This window comes from Nelumbo lutea, chromosome 5 (genome assembly GCF_056320005.1).
Source record: "Nelumbo lutea isolate HS-2025 chromosome 5, American lotus-T2T, whole genome shotgun sequence".
In the NCBI taxonomy this organism is placed as follows: domain Eukaryota; kingdom Viridiplantae; phylum Streptophyta; class Magnoliopsida; order Proteales; family Nelumbonaceae; genus Nelumbo; species Nelumbo lutea.
The window spans coordinates 9737185-9760020 of NC_142688.1; the positions used below are offsets into that span (position 1 = coordinate 9737185).

At 37.8% G+C, this 22836-nt stretch overlaps 1 protein-coding gene and 1 pseudogene across 3 annotated transcripts in view; one reads left to right on the forward strand and one right to left on the reverse strand.

Moving 5' to 3' along the window:
* HMA1 (heavy metal atpase 1) overlaps positions 1–11260 on the forward strand; it is a 101498-nt gene extending 90238 nt beyond the window's left edge. For both annotated transcript variants that reach the window (XM_088943810.1, XM_088943811.1), the window contains 5 exons: positions 575–739; positions 2458–2674; positions 6175–6362; positions 6448–6534; positions 10881–11260. In XM_088943810.1, coding sequence (XP_088799936.1) covers positions 575–739; positions 2458–2674; positions 6175–6362; positions 6448–6534; positions 10881–11060 — 837 coding nt within the window. In that variant the 3' untranslated portion in view covers positions 11061–11260. The remainder of the gene's footprint in view (positions 1–574; positions 740–2457; positions 2675–6174; positions 6363–6447; positions 6535–10880) is intronic.
* A 2128-nt stretch (positions 11261–13388) lies between these two features.
* On the reverse strand, positions 13389–15652 carry LOC148850241 (transcription factor MYB44 pseudogene; annotated as a pseudogene). The gene has a single exon (XR_016099054.1). The product of XR_016099054.1 is annotated as a transcription factor MYB44 pseudogene (transcript).
* Between the last annotated feature and the right edge of the window lie 7184 nt (positions 15653–22836).

The window sequence follows — 22836 nt, forward strand, 5'->3', positions numbered from 1 at the left end:
TTCTTGGAGAGCATGCCATATATCAGTTATCTCTTCTTGGCTTCTCCACAAACTTGGTCACTTGTCATTCAAAAGGAAGAAGATCCAAGCAATTGGCAATCCTTGGAACCCACCTGACAAGGACTATCAAGTGCAGAAAGCTTTCGTAGTCAAATATAATGGTTGTCTCTAGATTTCTCCGCAATGGATTGTATCCAAGTTGTATTTATCTGCATATCAATTTTCTAATGATGGATTGATGGCACTATGTACAGAAAACTGTAACCTGTCATTATAAAGTATAAAACTTTAAAAAAATGAATACATGTGAATAAACACTCATATGCACGCTTGTCATAAAAAGAATATGTTTTTAGATTTGTCTTTAACATTAGTTTGATTTTGCACAAGTATCAGAACATCAGAATTAGGTATCAATTCTTGAAAATAGGCTTCCACATGATGCCATGCCTGCTTAAAAACTAATCTGCTTTCATTTTCTAATTGTAGGAAGGAGTTCTTTAAATCATGCTTTAGCTTCTTAAGTCTATAGTTGTGGTAACACAAATCTACTTCTGTTTTTATTTTGTTATAGTCAGGAATAGTTGGTAGTAAGCCCTTGAAGGCTTCACTTGGTTCTTTGGAGTACATTATGTCACTTTGTAAGTCTGAGGATGAGTCAAGAAAGATAAAGGAAGCTGTGAACTCATCTGCTTATGGAAGTGAATTTGTTCAAGCTGCTCTATCTGTCAATAAAAAGGTAAGTTGTTTGTCTTATTATGACTCTTATTTACCTTGGTTATAGATAAACATCTTTGTTTGAATGAAAATGCAGATAATTGAATCATTGTTGATTTAACTTACTTGTTTTTTGTTTATGCTTAAAGGCTAGGTTTATTATGTGTATGTTTATTGCTAAGACTAGGTTTATTGTTGAAAATGTGAACTTTCCTTTCTTTGCAAGGTGGAATATGTCATTGTCTCCTTGTATATGATACAGCAGAGTACTCTATGAAGCAATTAAGCTGTTAAACCAAAGAATCACAGTTCAATTTACATGTTTACACCACATTCACTTCCTTTGTTGGGAAAAATTCAACAAACTTTTAGGCTGTGCTTGCTTTTATAGAAAATGAGAGAAACAGAAAGTTGAGCAAAAACTCTTAAGAAGTTTCATAAAACTCTATAAAAACTTTCCCTCAACTTTTTGATTCCCTCTTATTTTCTATCAAAACAAACATAACTTTATGGCTCAAAACTGCAGAGTAGTCTTGCAATGGAGGAATAGTTGGACTATTTCTTATACTCCCTGTATATTATTGCATGTGCTTCGGAAATGTAGCTTCCTATATGGGAAATAGTACATGAATTTTGTTTTGTTCGAAGTATCTTATGAAGGCTCTGCAATATGTTGTTTGTAAAATCTCCATCCAACCTTGGTACAAGAAAACCAGACATCTTCTCACTGATTTCAACTAATACATCAAAAATGTCAATGTTATCCTCGCAATAATTTTGTGAAAATAGGTACCAAACAATCTTAAATCTATGAAGCATAAATTTCGTCACACTTTCTATTCTTTACACTGCTACTTTGAAATATGTGCTGCAAGCACTTTCTATTTGCTACTCAAAACCCTAATCATTGTTCCCTATACTCAATGACACTATAGTCCATTGCATATGGCACTGACCCATAATCACCTATTTGAAAACCTAGCCCTATTCCCTACCCCTACCCGTCGCCTTATCTCCATTCTAACTCAACTATAAAGGTTGGTTTTTGGTTTTTTAACCTTAACCTTGCCTATGTTGTTTAACTGCTACCATGTTATAAAAAAAACAATCTTCTATGGTAATTAACTAAACCTATTTAATTAGGTTTTATTCTTCTCTATCCTTCCTAATTCAAGGTTTACTCCATTCTTCTTAGATTTGAAGATTTCTTGCACTTTTTTCAATTTTCTCTTTCTTTTATTTTCTTTTTCTATCTTTTTGGTTCTTCTACTCCTTATGTGCAATTTGTGCCTATTTGTTTTCTCTTTTGTAGAAAGATACTTTTGAAATTACCAATGAAAACAACAGATACATCTGAAATTGTTTAAGCTCAATGAGGTATAATTTTAAATTGGATGGCTTGACACAGGGAATCTGATTGCATTTATTCTATTACCAAAAGAAAGAGCATATTTTTACATCCTTTCCAAATTTCTCAATTACTTGATCTCAAAGTGATCTGATGCACTTATTTATGCGGTGATTGTTTCAACAAACCACTATTTTAGTAGTGTGCATTGCATTGGTAAGACAGTGATCAGATATGGATAATACATATGTACTAAGATTTTTTTCCTGAAGTTTTTGTCAGTTGTGGCTACAATCTCAAAATTGCATAGAAAACCTTGTATTCTGTTTGCTATTGCATTCATACTATTTTCTGGTGATGCAAATTCTGAAGCAATAAATTGATTTTTGCAGGTAACATTGTTTCATTTTGTGGATAAGCCTAGATCAGGTGTTGCAGATGTCATAGCTGCATTAAAAGATCAGGCAAAGCTTCGTATAATGATGTTAACTGGTGATCATGAATCAATTGCATGGAGAGTTGCAAATTCTGTGGGCATCAATGAAGTCTACAGTGGCTTGAAGCCTGAGGATAAGCTCAATCAAGTTAAAACCATCTCAAGAGATGCAGGTGGGTTTTCTACTTCATCATCTTGGCACATTCTGACTTAATAGTTTTAGTTTTATTTCTACTTAAGGTCATTACCCAATCAATGCTGGCCCTGGTCATCCAGGTTTTGGGAGGGGTAGACAAAGATATGAACCTAACCTCCAGCATTTTTACACAAAGTGGGTGCTGTCAGACTAAAACTTACGCCCTCACACTTGCCATCCTAAGATTTTAAAATTGCACCGAGCAATTGGCCCTTCATTTTTTCCCCTTACAAATATGTTAAATTTTCTTGACATACTTGCAATATCAATGCTTAAAAAACTATAAATTAACATTTGAAGTAATTGTACTGCCTGGTGATGGTGGCAAATTAGCCCTCTTTAGAGTCGTGGAGTAGATCATAGTTTACTAGACCAGAACTTTTCTCATCTTCAAAAGTCCATCTTCAGTACCTAAACCAAGGTTATTAGCTTCCAATCCCTAGAGAGCCTACAACCGACTGTGGTATGGAGATACCAGAGGTATGTTCATGGTTAAGACAGCCTGTTGGATTGCTGCAAACCTGATGCATTAAAATGGCATAGCTTGAAGAGGCATTAAGAAAATTTGGAAAATGAATACCCCTCCCAAAATAATAAAAAAAGAAAAAAAATGAGAACATTCCTTTGGCTTCTTATTAATGAAAAATTACCAACAAGATCTTTTCTTTCTAACTAGGGCCTCCACACTACACTAACCCCGAATGCCAAAGCTGTGAAGGGCAAGTAGAAAGCCAGAATCATACCTTCTTTAAATTGTCCCCTGGCCAGGAAAGTCTGCAATACTACTGAAGCCCAGTGCCGGAGCCCGAATGGAAATGATAATTCCATAAAGCAGTGGTGGCTTGATAAACAAAATAATTACAACAATGACATCATTCCATTCTATTGAGGGAAAGTCTCGTTCATTTTATGGGCCTTATGGAAATCGTGAAATGAACAAATTTCTCAAAATACTAAGACAAATCCTGCTAAGATCATTGGCCGTGCATGTTACATGATTAAGTAATTTATCTATGAAGATCAGATTAATTCAATTTCCAAAAGTAAAGGAAATCAAGTGTGGGTCTCTTGGAAAAGACCCCCAGCAGAAGTAATAAAGGCAAATCTCAATGCTTCAAGGTTAAATAATGGAAACACAGCAATTTCCTGTGTTGGAAGGGAACACAATTGGTAAGGTCTTGTTTCGAAAAGCAAGACCTCTAGGTCTTACTACCATCAATGAATGTAGCTGAAGCCATGGCAGAAAAGGAATCCATCAACTTAGCAAGAGATCTCGGTTTCAACTTTCAAGAAGATAATTATTTAGGGAGATTCTAAATTAGTTATTGATTGTCTTCAATGTCAATGCTACCCTCCTTGGAATATTGAAATGTCAATCTTTGATTGCCTTGGTGTTATTAGTGATGGAATTTTGGAAGTTCGATATGTCCATGATTTTAGGGAAGCAAATCAATTAGTGGACTATATCGCTCATTTAGGCCATGGTAGGGGTTGAAATAAGTGACTTGTTTGAAGATTTCAGCTTTGTGTATTTTTGTTTTCTTGATGCCTGGGGGAGGGCTACCCCCATTTTGTGTAGCTCTTGTTTTCCTTTTCCCATCCAGGATGATCAAATGACTGAACTTCCCTTCTTATATATTGACTGGGTTAAAACTTGTTAGATATGAAAGCTGAGAACTACAATATAAAACCTATGGACAACCTTGATGATAAATACATGAACTTCTTCAGTGGAATTTTCATCTAGAATGTATAGCCATACCAACCACTTTTCTAAGTTGTACTCAATCCAGAAATAAATCATGACCATGTCTTAGGATTATTTTTGCAAGTCCTATGTTTATTTAATGGTTTAGAACTTTGCGATATTCAAATTTATTGATCAAAACCCATTCATTATTACTTCATTAATATACTATAATTGTTTATAAATGAAAATAGGATCTTCTTCTAGTAAATGATTCATAGAATATGGTGACATTGTTCTGCATTTCAAAACCAGAAGCAAACTTGCTTCTTCATTTAGTCTTCTTGTTCCATTACAGAATATTCTCTCAATGATTTGAAACCTCAAATATTTGTCAACCTGTAAAAGGTCTGGATCATGTATTAATGCTAACTATGGATCTACAATTGAAACTTTGAAAGTATCTGCATTGCAAAAATATGGGAAAATAAAATAAAATAAAAAGCAAAAATAAAACTGGCAAATATGTTCTTAGATAGTTAATTTACACTAAGTGAAGAGGATAATAACTATCATGAGGGACTAGAGGGGTCATTTGCTCCTCTTTTTGGCAGGATGTTAAGCTGGAATAATTCTAATAGAAGCATTTCCCCACAGAAGATCTGAACTCTTCCTAAGGTTTGAACTTTGAACTTCCTTTGAAGAGGCAGCTTAAAAGAAAATTAACACTCACGAGCTACTTGAAAGGAAAAGGGATAATAGGTTTATCTCTCCTCATGCTTGTTACTCATTATGTGGTTTTTCAGTGTTATTTTTCTCAGGATACGTAGTACCTTGTATTGAAGCCTGGTGCCCATAGTGCTCTTGAGAGGATAATGTAGGAATATTTACTACATAATTTTTTGGGCATTTGGCATAGAGGAATACTAGGACTTTTCAAATTAGAAGTCATGTCAGGTAGCCTGTGGAGTAAAATCCATCAGAGTTATCCAGATTTTTGGAAATGTTTCCGTTGCCGTTATTAGTTGATGGTCCATAGTTCCAAGGTCCAATCCCACCCCCTCCCGCAGGCACACAATTTTGTTCGTCTCGTTTTCTTAAGAAAAATCGACCAAGCTAAATTTTAATGGATGCTCTTTGGGCAATCCTGGATTGTTAGAGATTTGCATAGCATTATCAATAGATTCATCAATGAGAAATATTCTCAGGTCATAAAAGACTGAGCAGGGAAAAAAACAAACCATCCTTAGAGGTTAAGTTGAACTATCATTTGTCTGGACTTGAAGATGGTCTGCTAATATCTTGACTAACCTGTAGGGTGGGTTGGGATGTGAGGTCTGAATTGTTCTGTGGACCTGTTCTCTAGGATAATGCTAGTACTACACTTGTAAAGGTTGATTTGGTGTCCTGAATACATCTTTCAACAATCACTTGATCCATATTCATATTTTTCCAACATGGGTTCATACATCATCTTATTGATCAAAACAAGAAAATATTAAAAAAAAAGGAAAAGACTGTGCAGGGTCAAATGAAACCATTTCAGCAAGGCAGTTAAACAATTGAACCATCCATGCTGTAATTTTTTTATCCCATAACTACTCTTTTGTGGTCTTTTCTGTTCTAATAATTCATGGTAGTTCTCTTTTCCATTCATATAAGCAAAATATGACATAATTTAGTCAGCTGCATAGTTACTTTTATAGAAAGAATCTTTTTCGTTGATTCTTCTATATCAACTTTGATGTCATATGCAATTTAGCTGAGCAAGTTCTGCAACTTCTTCATAGGAGGAGGTTTGATAATGGTAGGTGACGGTATCAATGATGCACCAGCACTTGCTGCTGCAACTGTGGGTATAGTACTTGCTCAACGTGCCAGTGCAACTGCTATAGCTGTTGCAGATGTTCTGTTGTTGCAGGATAATATTTCTGGTGTACCATTTTGCATTGCTAAAGCTCGTCAAACAACATCACTGGTATTCATCAGTCTACGCTGCCATTTATATTTCTGCAGGAACTGCAAATCATGTTAATTAATCTAATGTGAATGCACTCTTACAGGTCAAGCAAAGTGTTGCTCTTGCTCTATCTTGCATTGTTTTTGCTTCTCTTCCATCTGTTTTGGGTTTCCTCCCACTGTGGTTGACGGTATGTTTCATTTTGTACATGATGTTGACTAATACCAATTTGAATCTGTTACTAGTAAGCCCATGGATAGTTTAGAAAATTGAGAAAAATATTTATGCATGCAAAGAATTCTCTCTGGGCTCTAACTAATAATGCAATCACATTGTTGTATTAACAAAAATGTCTGAGTTTCTGAACATAATGGTGTTGTCCAATAGTTAGAAACTTCTTTTGTCTATGCTGATTTGTTATGAAGGTTCTAATTGTCCATTTCCGTCCTTAAAAATATACATGGTTGTCAAAGATCTAGGAAAGGATCCATTCTGAGCCAGAAGTCCCAGTACAAGGCCTGTGCCAACCTAGCTATAATATAATGGATGATGAAGTGATTCACAGAATCACTGATACCTCCCAGCTTCCCTCAGTTGCACTTGTACCTGCAAAATCATCTAGAAGTGTTTGATAGTTTCTTATGGATTTTTTATGCAAATTGCATCCAATTTTGAAAGCTATATAAATTCCTCTAGATCTTCATAGATGTCTAATCTGTTGTAGAGATTGCACTTTCATTTTGAATAATCAGCTTTTTGGGGTATACATGAGGAAGTGTTAGCGCCATGAACCATGAAAACTGTGCATTTAGCAGTATGTTTAAATGATTTAAGGAAATCTTCCTACAGTGACACATTGGACCATACAATTGGTGTTCTATGAATTATATTGTTTACCTAAGGCAAGAACATATATGAATGTTCATTGTTACCTTTCACCTGCTTGGTAACAAATTGTGCACATTGTTTATCCTTTTTCCATAGTCTCCTCAATCATTTCATAACTTTTGAAGGGAAGTCTTTTCTACCTACAACTCATTATTGTAGTTATTGGTCTTTGATGCATGATCAAAAAATTAAGGAAAGATGGAAAAAAACTATATTGAAAAATTATTAAATGAAGAATGTGTAGAGGATGCTATTAGCAACTCTTATAACTAAATGCAACATATAACTAAGTAAAGTTAGAATCGTCAAAGTGAAGGAGACATTAAAGAAAGATGAAGGCAAAGACATTAGGACCTGATGGTATCCTAATAGAGGTTTGGAAAGGCATGGGAGAGGTGGGCTTATAATGGCTGGCTAAACCATTTAATAAGATAATGAAAACAAGAAAATGTTGGATGAATGGAGAAAGAGCACTATGGTGCCTATATTTAAAACAAGTTGTAATAATTATTGTGAAATTAAACTCATAAGCCACCACCACATAATGAAACTTTGGGAGTGAATAATTGTACAAACTGCAAAGGTTACAACATGAAACAAATAATTCAGAAAACCAATTTGAGTTTATGTCAAGGAGATCAACCTTGGAAGCCATCTTTTTGTTATGATAATTGATAGAAAAGTTTAGAGTGAAGAACGGAGATCTCCATATGGTTTTTGTTGCTGCCAAATTTGGAGTCAAGGGCAGCGGGGTAATTTTTGAGGTCTGAGGGCTGCGGGTCCTGCCTGCTAAGAGTGAAAAGACATCAGAGGCCCCAAGAGTGTTCCCAGGGGCAAGGACTCGGACTGTCAAGTTAGCCAAGGGCTTAGAGTAAGCTAAGGTCACCACAAGAGAGTGATAGCTCAAGTATGCCTATCGTACCTTTAGCTGTAGTGTCCCTTTCATAGTTGGAGTCGCTTGGGAGAGGAGTAATGAATGATGAGTAACCATCATGTAGATTGCGGTCACATAGGGGGAGTTAGTGAGACGCCGGCCAACCACGACCCCTTAATTGGTGACCCGTGAGTAAATGCGCAACCGTTCAGGGTGGGAGTTACCTCGCTGCCCTTTGGGGGATTGTCAATTGATGGAAGTATCCCTAGCCGATGGGGTCTGGTAAGTAGGCTAAATATACCTACATCAGTTTTCATTGATCTAAAGAAAGCATATAGTAGAGTTCGTAGGGAAGTAATATGGTGGGTTTTGGAAAAGAAGTCCCAAATAGGTATGTGGACCTATTAAGGATATATACGAGGGTGCAAAAAACTAATGTTAGAACACATGCGGGAGGGATGCCAAATTTTGTAGTTACAACCAAGGTTCAAAATTTCGATACGATATGCCCCGCATCGGGCACTTCACGATACACCTATTTACAGGTGTTTTGGGAACCGGCCTCTATTTAATGCAAAATATAGTTAAAAATAGGCCCAAAAACGAAATTTTGAAAAAAAAAAAACTAAAAAAATATAGAAGTGTGCCATTTTAAGTACCATTACGCCCTTGCCAATACACGGGCGTATCGATATTTTGAACCTTGGTTACAACGGGTCTTTACCAAGGTATAGCACTCAGTCCTTATTTATTTGCATTAGTCATAGATGATTTGACTAAGCATATTCAATAGGAGGTGTCATGATGCTTAGTGTTTGCTATAGTATTAATTGCTGAAACTAGCAAATGGTTAAATGTGGAATTAGGTTTGTGGACAATTGCAATAAAAACAAAGAGGTTTTAAGGTAAGTTGGACTAAAACAGAATATATGTAATATAAATTTAATAATAATAGGTGTGCAAAATCAGAGTAAACTTAAGATTGGAGACCAAGAGATAACTCCGTGTGACCTCCTTCATTGCCTTGGTTCAATAATTCATAACAAAAGAAGAGATTGAAGAGGATGTTGCCCCTAGAATTAGATCAGGATGGGCCAAATGGAGGGGTACATCTGGAGTCTTATGTGATAGGTGACTGCCACTTTGGCTAAAAGGAAAATTCTATAAAATAGTTGTAAGGCCAGATATGTTGTAAAAGAGTGTTAACATGTCCAAAAAATGAGTGGCAGATATGCAAATGTTTTAGATGGAGAATGGTAAAACTAGAAAGGACATGTTCAGAAATGAAGTCATACGAAGGAACCTAGTAGTAGCTCCAGAGGTGGTAAAATGGCAGAAAGTAGATTGAGATGGTTTGTTCACGTGCATAGAAGACCATCTACATCACCTTACTGTTACAAGTTGAAGGGGCTAGAAGAGCTGGGGACAGATCTAAAAGGACTTGGGTGGAAGTAATGAGAAATGATTTAAAGCAGCCATAATTTAACAATGTATGTGGCACCGAATAGAATGTAATGGCGAAGCAGGTTTCATGTAGCCAACCTGTATAGTTGGGACAAGCTTAGATGGTTATGAATTTATGATGATGCATGATCAGAACATCTCAGCCTCTATCATCGTACCAACTTCTTGGGCTCCCTTGAATGCATTTATTTCCAGTTATATCTTGCCAATATTGCTCCCATCAATTTTAACACCTTTGTTATGGTTACACTTATTCTACAGACCAGTTCTTTGATTGTCCAATCCTCTTCATTGACAACAACCCTATTAATCTATTGTTAGTAGTGGAAGATACCATTTTGATGGATAGAGTTTGTTGGATGTCTTCAAAATTGACAAGTACGAATGACCAGTTCTTGGATGAATAATCATGAATGACCATGAATTTTTTTTTTATTTTTTTACAAGTATGACCATGAATGTTATTAAAAAAAATTGAAATCTTGTAGCCTACGAGGGAGACACAACCAGACCAAATGTTCATTTTGGATTCTGATAACTTTGTTTCTCTTATGAGATGTTGAACAGTCCAAGGACCACCTGTGAAGTTGGTTATCCAACAAATAATGACCTTTGAATGGTGTCGAGGCTGAGAGCTAAATCTCTTATTTATTTTGGGGTGAGGAGTGTGGGGGTGGGGGCTGAGGAGGTAAGCACTGCAGTGCTCATACATCCTTTCCCTTTCCTTTTTGCAATGAAAATTATCTTTTCTCTAAAAGAATGAGCACTGCAGTGCATTGTTAATTGATATATTTATTTCTTTAATATTTCGTTTTCATTTGTGGATGAAGTGGTTCTGACCCCTTAATGCACTTAAGCACCCATCATCAGGAGGTAATCCAAGGACCCTCTTATGAGTCCTTAAGCTCCAGATCCAGAGTTTCAATCTTGGACTAGTTTGATTATCGTTGTAGTATTTTGAGGTCTGGCTTCTGACAAGTTATATTCCAACTTAGTCTTTAGTTTGTCTAGATTTCAGGACACCATTCCTTACCATGAAGTGACATTTCGTGAGAATGATAGATTTATGAATGAAGCAAAGGGTTTGTCTATGTGCAAAGGATGAAACTAAACATGGTATTAGGATGTAATGAAATGCAATGTGGAAAAGCATAGAGGTTGGATGCTTAATGCAAATTTAACAACTTAATGTGATATTACCTAGTTCTGAGTTCCTATTACTTCTGTTTCCCCATCCACCCATGTGGAACTACTTCAGACACATTTTTTTATGCGTTACTTCAGACACTTAATCTCTGTTTAAAATGCAGGTTCTTTTGCATGAAGGTGGCACACTTCTTGTTTGCCTCAATTCAATTCGTGCCCTAAATGACCCTACTTGGTCCTGGAAGCAGGATCTGCAACACATACTTGACAGGTTAAAATCTACAATATCTTGTTTCTGTAGAAGACTTCCCACCTCGAGCACCATACAAGCTACACCCTTGTAAGTTGTAACATGTATTTATTGGTAACTGTGCTACATTACTTGAGTATGGTGTGTATAAAAAATAAATAAAGTACCAATAACTTACCATTTGATGTACTTCTTGAAGCAATTTGTTTACTTGTAGATGGAAGTTGATAAAAGGTGTATTTATCAAAAGAAAAAGGTTGATAGATCTAATGAGTTTCCTTTTTCAAGTTTCAATAGATGTCTCATTCTCCCTAACAGACTGCATATTCGTATATTAATTTAGGCAGCAGTTGGTTTCTTCACCAGCAATTTCTTTTTTGATCTGTCGTCATGAACCCACACTTGGTGTTACCCAAATGGATCATGGCTTCACCGAACCTCTCGCATTCCCAAGTCCCAACAAGGTCAAGTTCCCCCATCCAGATGGCAAAAATTCTTATCAACTGGGAGATAAAACGCAACTACGAATAATCCATTTGTGTGTCACTTAAGGAGCTACTATGTATACAACAATTCTATAACACCATTTTAATTTTCAGTTTAGTGGCACCTGCCCTGGATCGTGGGATAACTTAACGAATGGTTTTCGTTTTAGTATGCACTTGAAATGAGGAAGGAGATGATCGTAGGAGAAAAAAGACATCTTCTCTAGCAGATGGTGCAAGAATGTCTGAACAAGAAACCTGATGGGTATATGGCCTCAAGAACCTTTTTGATCAAGTCAACGAATTCAAAACCTCTTAATATTTGCTTGGGTGGGGGCATCCATAATCACTGTCCAACACATGGAAGCATCACAATCACCTCCCTTGCAAGATGAGAGGACAAAACCAACATGGCGACAACCTTAATTGTAGAAGGTGAAAGCAGCCAAACTTTGAAAAAATAAAAAATAAAAACAATATAGGTTTGGAAGGGTTTAGCCACGACAAAGCAATCGACAATAACGAAAGCTAGAAATAGCAGCGGGTAGTAATGGGTTCACTGCAAGACGCGAGCAGTACAAGTGCTGAAACTAGCCTTTCACTTGAGCAGCAGGACAACAGGATTTATGAAAAACCAAAAGAAGTTGATCGTATCACTGTCACTGCAGCAGCAAAAGAAACAGATGTTATAAAAAACCAATGCTGAGTAAGCAATACTTGTCTAACTACCGAGTTTGTTGGTTTTCATCTCTCCTACAAGTTAAAACTACTCCACCAGGTTGTACCGGGATGCAAAGTTGACGTCGGGTGGGTGAGCCGTGAGGCAGAAACAACAAGAAAAGCAGAATGGTTGTAGCTTGTAGGTCTATTCATTTAACGTGTGGTTAGTTGGTGAAGAGGACCGTCTATTCTAGGAATTAATTAATTAGTGCTAAAGGCAAGTGTTAACATCAAGAGTCGAGACTAGAGATAGAGGAGCCCCCCATCTCTGCTGTCGTTTACGAATTGGTTAAGGGGATAAGATTCAGATTAGTTGTTAGTTTATCAGTGGCTAGACAGTTGGATGAATGGTTTTCGGTTAGTTGAAGAGTTGGGAGAGGTTAGGAGAGAGTCATACTTCTCCGCCTAGCTGGTTTACTCTTCAGAAAACGGTCCAATAATTCTAGATCAATCAGCAAAGAAAAAGTCTAAACAAGGTGGCAAATGATAAGGAAATAAAGAAAATGAGTATTGATGTGTCATTACTTCCATGTTTTATGTTTAGTAATTCTTCTCATCGAAAATATGTGGCTATCGTTATTGGAGTCCGACTATGATACCGGAAAGACATATATGACACCTTAAAAACAATCTGCCATTATAAAAGTGGTAATAACTAACAAATCAGGCAGCTGCAGCTCTTTAAATTAAGGATCTTCCAGTATCATACCTTTCCGGCACCGTAGATATTGGCTTGTCATTGTATTCTTCATCTCTATCTTAAAAGGGTCTTATAAATTTGCCTTGAATGCTATTATTATTGATATTTATATTATTCTTATTATTATTGATATTTTTATTATTTTTATTATTTTTATTAGTAGCAGTAGTATAAAATCCAAATAATCCATCTCTTCAACCCATCATATTATATTAAATTATTAATTCATTTTTTGGTAAGAAGCATTGAAGCAAGTACAGTAACATTTATATTAAGAGTTATTACTTAATAGGTAAATATATAAAATATATTTCCAAGATAAAAATTAAATAGTATTTTGCTTTTAGTTCTGGGGGTGTTTACGTTTTCAAATTTTAATTTAACCTGTCTCTTGCTCTTGGCAAAAGTTCAAAAGATTTCAGGAGGAGAAATACCTCAAAACTCAAGATCCAAAACAGAAATAAACGAGAGGATTCAAGTAAATTAAAAAAAAAAAAAAAAAAGAATAAAACTTGGATTCGATAGAAATTTTTCTTGCTTCTTTTAAACTTTCTAAATCTAATGAACGAGGCCAGAGAAAGAGAAAGTTCATTTTTTGCCGTCTGTTGAAAAAAGAAATTCATTTTTCCCCCTTCACGAGTCTTCTTCTAACACCGATCGTCGCTTCCTTCTCGATTCGTGTTTCCTTTCTAATTCACAATCTTCGACCTCCGAAACTTACTCCATCTCTGTTTTCTGTACATTACCAAAATTATTTGTATAAAAAACGAGAAGAGAAAGAAAAAAACAAGATAGTTTTTTTTTCTCATTCTCTCCCTTACTCGCCCTCCCTCTTCTATTTTCAGGGTCTTCTTTCATCTACTCCTTTCGATATCTCCATCTCCCTACTACTCGATCTTGCTGATGCCGATACGCTTCACTGCAGCATTTCTAATCCCGTCAGCCTGCAAACATAGGCCTTTCTGCTCAAGCCCTGACATGTAGTTCCTAACTTCCTTCTTGATCATCTCATGCATAACTGATAGAAACTCTGTACTAAACGGCATGAACGGCTTCTCAACCGGGCCCGCAGGTGACGCGAACTCGTTGAACTGCGTATGGTGAGGCGCCGGGGACACCTGTTGCAATAGTACGGCCGCCGGCGGTGGAAGAGATAGTGGCGATACTAGCTGGCTAGTGTTTGGAGGGTTTGGCGCATGGTTGGATCCGGAGACATGATTCGAAACCTCACACGAGTCGGCTCCGGGGAGGGAAAGACTCAGACAAGTTGGAGGATCGTTGGTGGAAGACGATGTTTCCAGCTGTGGTTGCGGCGGCTGCTGAGGAGGTAGGATACTGCCTGTCCTCGCCACAGGTCGATAGACGTGAGAAGATGACATCACCGGAAGGCTAGAATCACTTACGTCGGATCCAGAAGGGCTGCTAGGACTGCTAAGATAGAGAGCAGAGACGGGTGGAATCGCTGCGCCAGCGCTCACCGATCTCTTTAACGGCTGACTTGCATGTCCATCTACACCGCTATCTTCAGTCACGGATGAACATTTGCGCTTGAGAGTAGAATTCCAGTGGTTCTTAATCGCGTTGTCGGTGCGACCAGAAAGTAGACGAGCGATCGTGGCCCATTTGTTTCCGAACTTGGCATGCGCTTTGATGATCGTCTCGTCTTCTTCCGGTGTAAAGGCCCGATGCTCCACCTGAGGAGACAGCTGGTTACACCATCGGAGACGGCAAGACTTTCCGGATCTACCAGGGATGGATTTGCTTATAAGAGACCAATTTCTAGGTCCATGCTTCTGAACAAGTTTCTGCAACGCTTCATCTTCTTCTGGACTCCATGGCCCTTTGATCCGATCCACATCCTTCCTTGAAGAAGACATGGAGTATGAAAGATCGATGGATCCTCTCGTTTGAAATTCTAACCCTAAGTCTGGAAGACGAATTCGTCTGAATAAAAAAATTTATAAAATAAAGTAAAAAAGAGGGAAGAGGCAATTACATAGAAAGAGTGGCTTCTGGTAGGAGAGAGGGAGGATAAGAGCACAAGCTCCAGACTTCTAGTGTACAGAAAGAGAAGGGGGGGGGGGGGAGGGGTGACCGGTGAGAGCTGAGAGGTGGGGAATCTCGCCCCGAGGCGTTATAAGGAGAAGGCGAGAGGGGTTGGGGGAGGAGTGGGAAGGTATATAACGGAAGAGGTGAGGTTACCGGAATAGCCGGTTATCGTGACCGGTCATAGGCGTCAAGAGCACCGTTTCTTCCAGGCAGGCGGTTGTGGTTGCATACAGCTGTCACAGGACACGCGTCTACTCGTCACTGAACTGATTTACATCGTAGTCACACCCTCAGATCTCTTTAAATATATTTTTTTCTCTTTCTTTTTTATTATTTCTCCAAATAACTTTCCTCTTTTTGGGAAGTTATAGTGGTTAAAAAATTAAAACTAAAAACTCCGATGATAAAAGAGGGAGGGAAATTATGGGGCGATAAATTATGGAAAATCGTATATTTATTTATCGATAACTTGAAGAGTACGGTTGGGTGGGAGCGGATGAGTTTGACTGAGCCAGGCTGGAGAGCATTTCGTGAGGGATTTTTCTTTATCAGAACGGCCGCACGGAAGTGCTGAGCTGGTAATAACGACAAGAGCGGTCGCCGAATCGGAGGGCGGATCATTACTGCCATCCTGTCAGTCCAGCCTGTAAGCCTGCCATCCCCCCTAACGGCCTTCCCTCTCTTCACCGACACGAGCCGGTGACGGGCCCCCTTTTTAGAACTGCCAAAACCAACCCCTTTCTGGGTTCACCTGTACGGACCGGACACCCATTCCGGTCCTCAGTCCCTCTCCTTCTCCTCACTCACCACTGGAGACTTTCCGACTTGCTTCCTGCTGCTGCATGCTTCAGATTTTTATTTTATTTTATTTTTATTTTAATCTGATCCTTTTTTTTATTTATCGAGAGAGAGGTATTAAGAAACGATTAATTATTTAAGACCGATTCGTATCCGCTTCTGTTACTCGTACGTCGTACCTACTTCTCTATACTTGTTGCTGCCTCTCTGCCTGTGGATTGATTACTAATTTGCTATTTGGCTCCCCCTCCTTCCCTTTATTATTTTAATCTATCTTTTATTTTAGAAAAAATTGCATAGAAATATTATTATTGTTTTTGAAAGTTTGACTGAGACGTTGCTCTCGGTCGGTGGGTGATAACTAATCTGGCGACATCTTCTGGGCGGTAAATCCTTAAAAAAAAAAAAATCAAAACTGCCGCGTGGGTTGGGAAACTTCCAACTTCTTTCCGTTTAAAATTGGGTAACTTATTATCAGCAAAGCAGACACAGATTCAATCAACCATCTAACTGCGTTAACCGTCTTGAGAGCGGGGAAGGAGCGGAGCCAGGATCTTAATTAAATGCATGGATGCGTATGGGGCTCTACTCTACGCTCTACTGACTCCACTCAATACTCATCAATACATTCAATACATGGCCAATAGGAATACGTTTGGGAGGAAAAACTGAAAAAACTGAAAAGAAAAGGAAAAAAAAAAAAAAAAAAAAGAAGAGACTAGAGTAAGGAAAGCAACAAAAAGAAAGCGAGATATGGGGAATCGTACTTGGAGCAAGCAGCCGTTACAAGGGGACAACTGGCAGCACCGTTTTCGTGCTACAAATAAACGCTTCCTCCTTTTTCCTTTCCTTTCGCGGCTCAACCTATTTTGTCCTCCACCAGTTACGGCACTTGCAATTTGTACCTGCTCACGTGCTTTAGCCCCATTACCATCTGTATCCCTGTCCCTCAAGCCTCAAGCGAAGATCAACAATGGATCCGCTCTTCCTCTTCTCTTCTCCCTCTATTTCTCCAGTTCCTCCCGTACAGGATTCCAACTCATAAACCGATCGGAGGTGTTTATACTTTATAAATGCAAACCCATTAACCCATTACCCACCCCCAATCCGTGCGGTCTGTACCGCCTTTCTCCAACATAATTTACTCGTATATTTACAGTTGTACCCTTGTCAAAAATAGCACCTCTGCGAATATCCCTGGGCACTTCAGTCTTTCAAAGAATATACTACGATGTGAACACTGACTGTGTTCGTTCCTTAACTGTCCAAACGGTAAGTCTTCCTGAGACTGGGTTAAGGTTACAATGGTCATTTGGGAAACGGGCGTCGAAGATGTCTCCTCACAGTCACGTTGGCATTTGGCAGCCGCTGATTAAATATATCCCTTTTTCTGGAACCAATGGAAACAATAATAGGAACCAAAACTTTCATTCCCGAGACACTGCAAAACACGTCTCGCTGCCTTCTTCGCGTCCACACGAGTTAACGAATAAACGTTAGTAAAATAATAATAAAATCGCATGTGTTAGTGTACCCCAGAAATTAACAAGTAAAACAACAGAAGAAGAATATAAAATGAGGGAAAGTGTGTGGGGCCTCGATCGGCCTCAGTACACGTAATTACGGTTTTTAACTTTGGCTTCAAACCCTGCCACGTGCTATATATGATATGATCGTGACCCAACTGAATATAAGCATGTTTAAATAACTTTTAACCATCTGATTTATGCATCATCTTGCTTAATTAGAGGTATTTGCATTTTGAAACGTGGATGGTTGACGTGGCATGTCAGAACCACCTAATTGTGGGGTGTACTTTGAATTTGCCACGTGTATAGCATCAACTAGCACGGTGTCTCCTCCCACTCTATTGCATTCTTTTTATGGCAGATTGTTTTGTTTGCATTTTCCAAGTGACGGATTTTTGGATTTTACGAAAGTTTGATTCTTTTCTGTTTTCACCTTGTGACAAGCCAAATTGATGGCAAGGTATATATGGTTCAAATTTGCCAATTTGCCTCTACAGTTAAGAAACAAGTGAACCGATACCTGGTCTATGACTCCTTCATTCTCAGCATAATTATGCATGATGGTGGAAGTAGATTTCAGATCTTTTAATTTTCTTTTTATCTTTCTTCCTCGTCAACCGTTAACTAACTTCGTCCCAAATTTTCACAAGTAAATTTAAAGCCCACTATCACACCGAGAAGGCATGATACCTAAAAAACTGGTTAACATCAGCCTGAGGCGTGTACTCCGATACACGTGCAATGTGCTATTATTATATAAACTTAGGGTTGATGAACCAAGGGGTTACTGTCTCGGTGGGGAACTTGGGTTCCCATTTCAAGTATGATTCGGAGTTATTCTGGTTATTAATAATATTAGGAAAAATTCTCCGTTAGTATCATATGTCTTGTTAATCAGTTGTTAAGTGACATTTGAAAATAACATACATATACTTTGAGTGTTATCTAATTTTCTTAATTAACCATCTAAATGTTTACAAAAATTAATAGTCCTAAATTATTGTCTCTTCTATTCAATAAAGTTGGGGTCTCCAGAATGACTATTAAAATGTGACCCCAACTTTTTCGAAGAGGCAAGGATTTGGAATTGTTAATTTTTTGTTAATGTTTGGATGATTGATAAAGAAAATTTGATAACATTTGAAGGACATTTGTATCTTTTTTTAAATACTATTTAATGGCTGATTAATAGATTGCTAATAGAAAGTATTAAATTGATACAAGTCTAAGCACTGAATTATTGCATTTTAAAGTTTGAGAACCAAAATGACACTAGGCCCAAAATACATAGTACTAATCGGATCCAATTAAATCAGATCCGGATGATCTTTTTATATAATTAGATTGGATTTGCATTTTTAAACTGTATAATTATGTATAACCACAACACTTACATGAATAACATATATATGATTTGTAATTAATATTATAAGTTACAGTGATTACTTTTTTATCTCATGTAGTTTTTAACTACACGAGATAAAAAAGTTGAATTCGAATCCGGTCCACCCAAGGCAATCTGAAATTCAGAAAATTTTTAATTGGATTGAGCACAAATCTATTTGTACTTGAAGAAGTTTGCACATGTGGCAAGATGTAATAGCCGAAATCTGTTGCACAACAAATCAAACACGAATTGATCGTATGGTCGAAATACATTGGAGTCGGAAAAAAAATTCTCTGAACGGCCCCGGCCCGCCTTGCAGTTGCAGAAGTGAAGACGACCCAGTCTAAAAAGAAGAATGGATGGGAACGGGGCAGGGGGGGCAGCAGGGGCACCGTCGTCGAGTCGACCTCTCTTTCCGTGTAATAGACAGTAGACTCGCAGTAGTAATCTTATGTTTCTTTCCCATTTATTATTGGTACGTGCACGTGGAAAATAAGTAGAGAAAGAGGTATCGCCATCTGAAAAGCAGATTCGAATCGGACGTTATTAAGTCGACTCGGCGCGCCATACTCAAGTAGGAGCGTTAGTTGACACGTTTACACCTGAATGACAAGTCAAGGTGGGGAGGGGAGAAGGGAGTGGGGTCTCCTAATCATGTCGTGTCTGGCTGCTTTGGAATTGTGACACCGCCACATACGTCGGGTTTGTTTTGTTTAGAGGAGAGTAGGGCCCATCAGTCGTTTGTCGGGTAGCTCCGGACGTGGTGGTAATTTGGTAAATAAACAACCCACAACTCTTCTTTTGAATACTCTTCTCTCTCTCCATAGGCGATAGGACGGGTGAATGCCACGTCATGGTTTGCCAGCTATAAGCCACTCTTCCTCTTAAAAAGATTATAGGCATCTCCTCTTCGGGATTCGCTATGTGGGTACCAATCGCAATATGGTGACCATACCAGAATCCAAATGTGATATGCCTCTCCCTTGATCCCTTCCCCCTCTCCTGCCTCCTTTCCCATGATTCTCGCTATTGTAAGCCGTATGCATCGCACCTTTCGTACCGTACGCCCCTAAACCCCACCTCCGTTTTCTTTAAGCCCTCGTGCATCCCATATACCGATATACGTAAACGTGCGACAAGCTATGCGGGCGCGAATCAAACGTACCGGCGCATGTTAGCTCTCTTATTTTCGACAGCCATGATTTATTGATTTAGGATTAGGTAAATCCGTGGATAAATCAGGACCGTCCATCTAACCGAGTTCATTCCTTTTTAAAAGCAGTCATGGAGAGAGAAAGATTAAAGTTTAAAAACAATGTCAGAGAGGAGAGAGAGAGAGAGAGAGAGAGAGGGGGAGGGAGGTGATGAACAGTAAACACATATAAGAAATAAGAACACGTGTCCCCATGTGTATCGTCTGTCTCAATACAATTAACAAAATAAGTATATGGCGTCATGAAAGTGAGGACTGAGGACAATTGATAAGCTCAAGCTGTTCTGGTCGAGGGGGTGATTTAATTTTTTAACGGTTTAAACATAATAATAATAATAAATAATAGGAATTGGGGGTGGAGGGTGGGTGACATTGTTGATTACTTTATAATAAAAATACAAAACTGGAAGCAAACCTAAAGCTATAACCTTAAATTAGGTTATAGGGAAAATAAAAATAGAAGCAGGGGGAAGAAAGATGTCTTTTTCTTAATTCTTACGTTGGTGGGGGACTTGGCGTCTTTTGTCACACATTCAATTGGAAAGCCGTGTGTTGCTTCAAAACGGCCATCTTCCAACTGACTACCACCAAACATCAAGACAAGAAAAGCCGTTGTTAATTAATTTTATAATAAAGGTGGGAGTCGTGACTCTCAGAGCCAAAAAAAAGGAGTGGTTGGAGAAGCAATATGCCGATATCAATTTATCAAAATTTCTTCATTCATCTCTCTCTTTCTCTCTCCCCCTCCTTTAATTCCTGTCGTTAACGTCCACATCCTTCTTATCTTTTCTTTTCTCATGTTGGTTTCCAATTGAATTCTCTCTCAGTTGATATTATTATTATGTTACTTCTCAGTTTACCAATTGGGTATTAGATAATACATATATGCTTTTTCTTTCATGTAGCTATAAAAATATACCAACATGGATTTTTGTAGCATGCGTGACTGAACTACACCCAACTTGATAATGCAGTTTCATTTCACCACAGAGGGTAGAAAGGTCATGCCGTGGTTTTGTGAATTTATAAATAAATAATGTTGTCTAGATGGAGTAGAAATCCTGACATTATTCCCCCTATGCCTATCTTGGATTCTTGTTGGACGATTTGCTCATTTACACATGAGCTGTGCAAGATGATTATCCAGAAAACCTGAGGAGTGAGGAGCATGCAGATGCAGAATCAAGTTGGGAGAGAGGTCACATGTCATTCATTTGGCGTTCACTAATAAGGACTTCACCGCAGTTGCAATTGAAGTTACAAAATTATCCATCCCAACTCATCTTCCATCTTAATATGTTCAGTGCAATCCAAAAACCATCCCTCTCTCAGACAAACACATCAAGCCACAGCAAAATTAATTGGATTAGGCCTCAGTCTACCAAAGGGGTGGGGGGATGTCTCCATTTTAGGAATTTTGTGAATTAAATTTCATGGGTTCTATTTCCAGCTAAAACAATTCGGTGTGCATTGCCACGGGTTTATGGATGATTGATAAAGCAATAGATGAAGAATGATTGTATACGGCTTGCACCACAACTGATTCAGTTTGGATGTTTCCCAAATTGGGTTTGATGGTCAGATGCAATGAACTTGTGTCGCAGCTTAGAGATCGATGCATTAAGATCTGTCTGCAGAGGCTACACTATTGCCAATATTATTCTCCTCTTTCTTTCTTTCTTTCTTTTTTCTATTCCTTGTTTTGTTCCTTTCAATAGTTTTGGCTGTGCTTGTCATTGTCAATTTGATTGAACCTTTTGGATTGTTCAGCCTCATTAGCTCATGCTATTACATCTCCGCCACGAAATTGAGGAGAAAATCCATCCACATAATTCAATCTTTTGCTTTTTTTTTCTTGAATAGTAGCCGTTCCATGAAAAACTGTGTTAATTTGGTATGTAATCTCTTTTGGATTATTGCCATGTGTGTTTCTATGTGGGTCGAGTCAATATATAATCTTGGGTTGTCATCTTCCTTATCAACATAAACTCATCCACTTTCTACACTATCCCAGTCGATCGAGCTGTCTAATTTTAGCTAAAATGAACACCTTTTTTTTAATGAATGGTAGAAATAGACAGGAACCCTATTCAAATTCTGAGCTTTATGGTGCATGATTAACCGAACCCATCTGACATATGACAGGCAAATTTGACAGGAGTTTGCTTCCTAGTTTCTGTTCATTGCACTAAACTCTTCTGTGTACCTTTACCAATTCTTCTTCTGCTTCAACAGTTAAGTTAATTAGGCTACATTTGGTTGCGGTGTGAATCTTGACCTTGTATCAGATTCAGTTTTACATTTGTTTGCTTGTAATTATGATTTGTATTTCTATATAATATAAAATTTGTACTTTTTGTCTCTTCCCTCACTCATTAACTATGATAATTGATGCAAAATTTACACAACCTTCGTCCTACTTCAAATCTTTCTTAGATGAGATGGGGACCATATCATCGTGCATCTTACCTTATTTCTAAACAACTCCTATCTTCATTCTTTTTCATTTAAAATGAAAATCACTTCATTTGGCTTCTCACAAAACAAATCTATATTTATACTACTATAAAAAGTGGGAATAGATCCCCATGGGTTTCTAGAATTTTTTTAGACTAGAATACCCTTCCTTTTGAATTTGGTCACTCTATATTGTGAAGGTAGAAATTGTAATTTGAATATATATTACATTTTATTGTATGTCATTCCCTCATTAAGTCTCTTATTTAAGGCATTATAACTCGCATTTTCTTTCATTGAATCCTATATTTAAGGTATTTTTATCTATCATCATTAAATTTTAATGATTAATCCATGAGCACTAATATTAATAGAATAAAACCTATATTTTTAAAGTAACTAAAAACTAAACCGGTTTTTCTAAGTGACAAGTGAGTAGTTCTACTGTTTGGGTCAAATAGATGAGTCCATGATGAGTTCGGCTGAAGTTTTTAAAGCTTTGCATTGGGAATATCTCCCTACTCATGTGCTT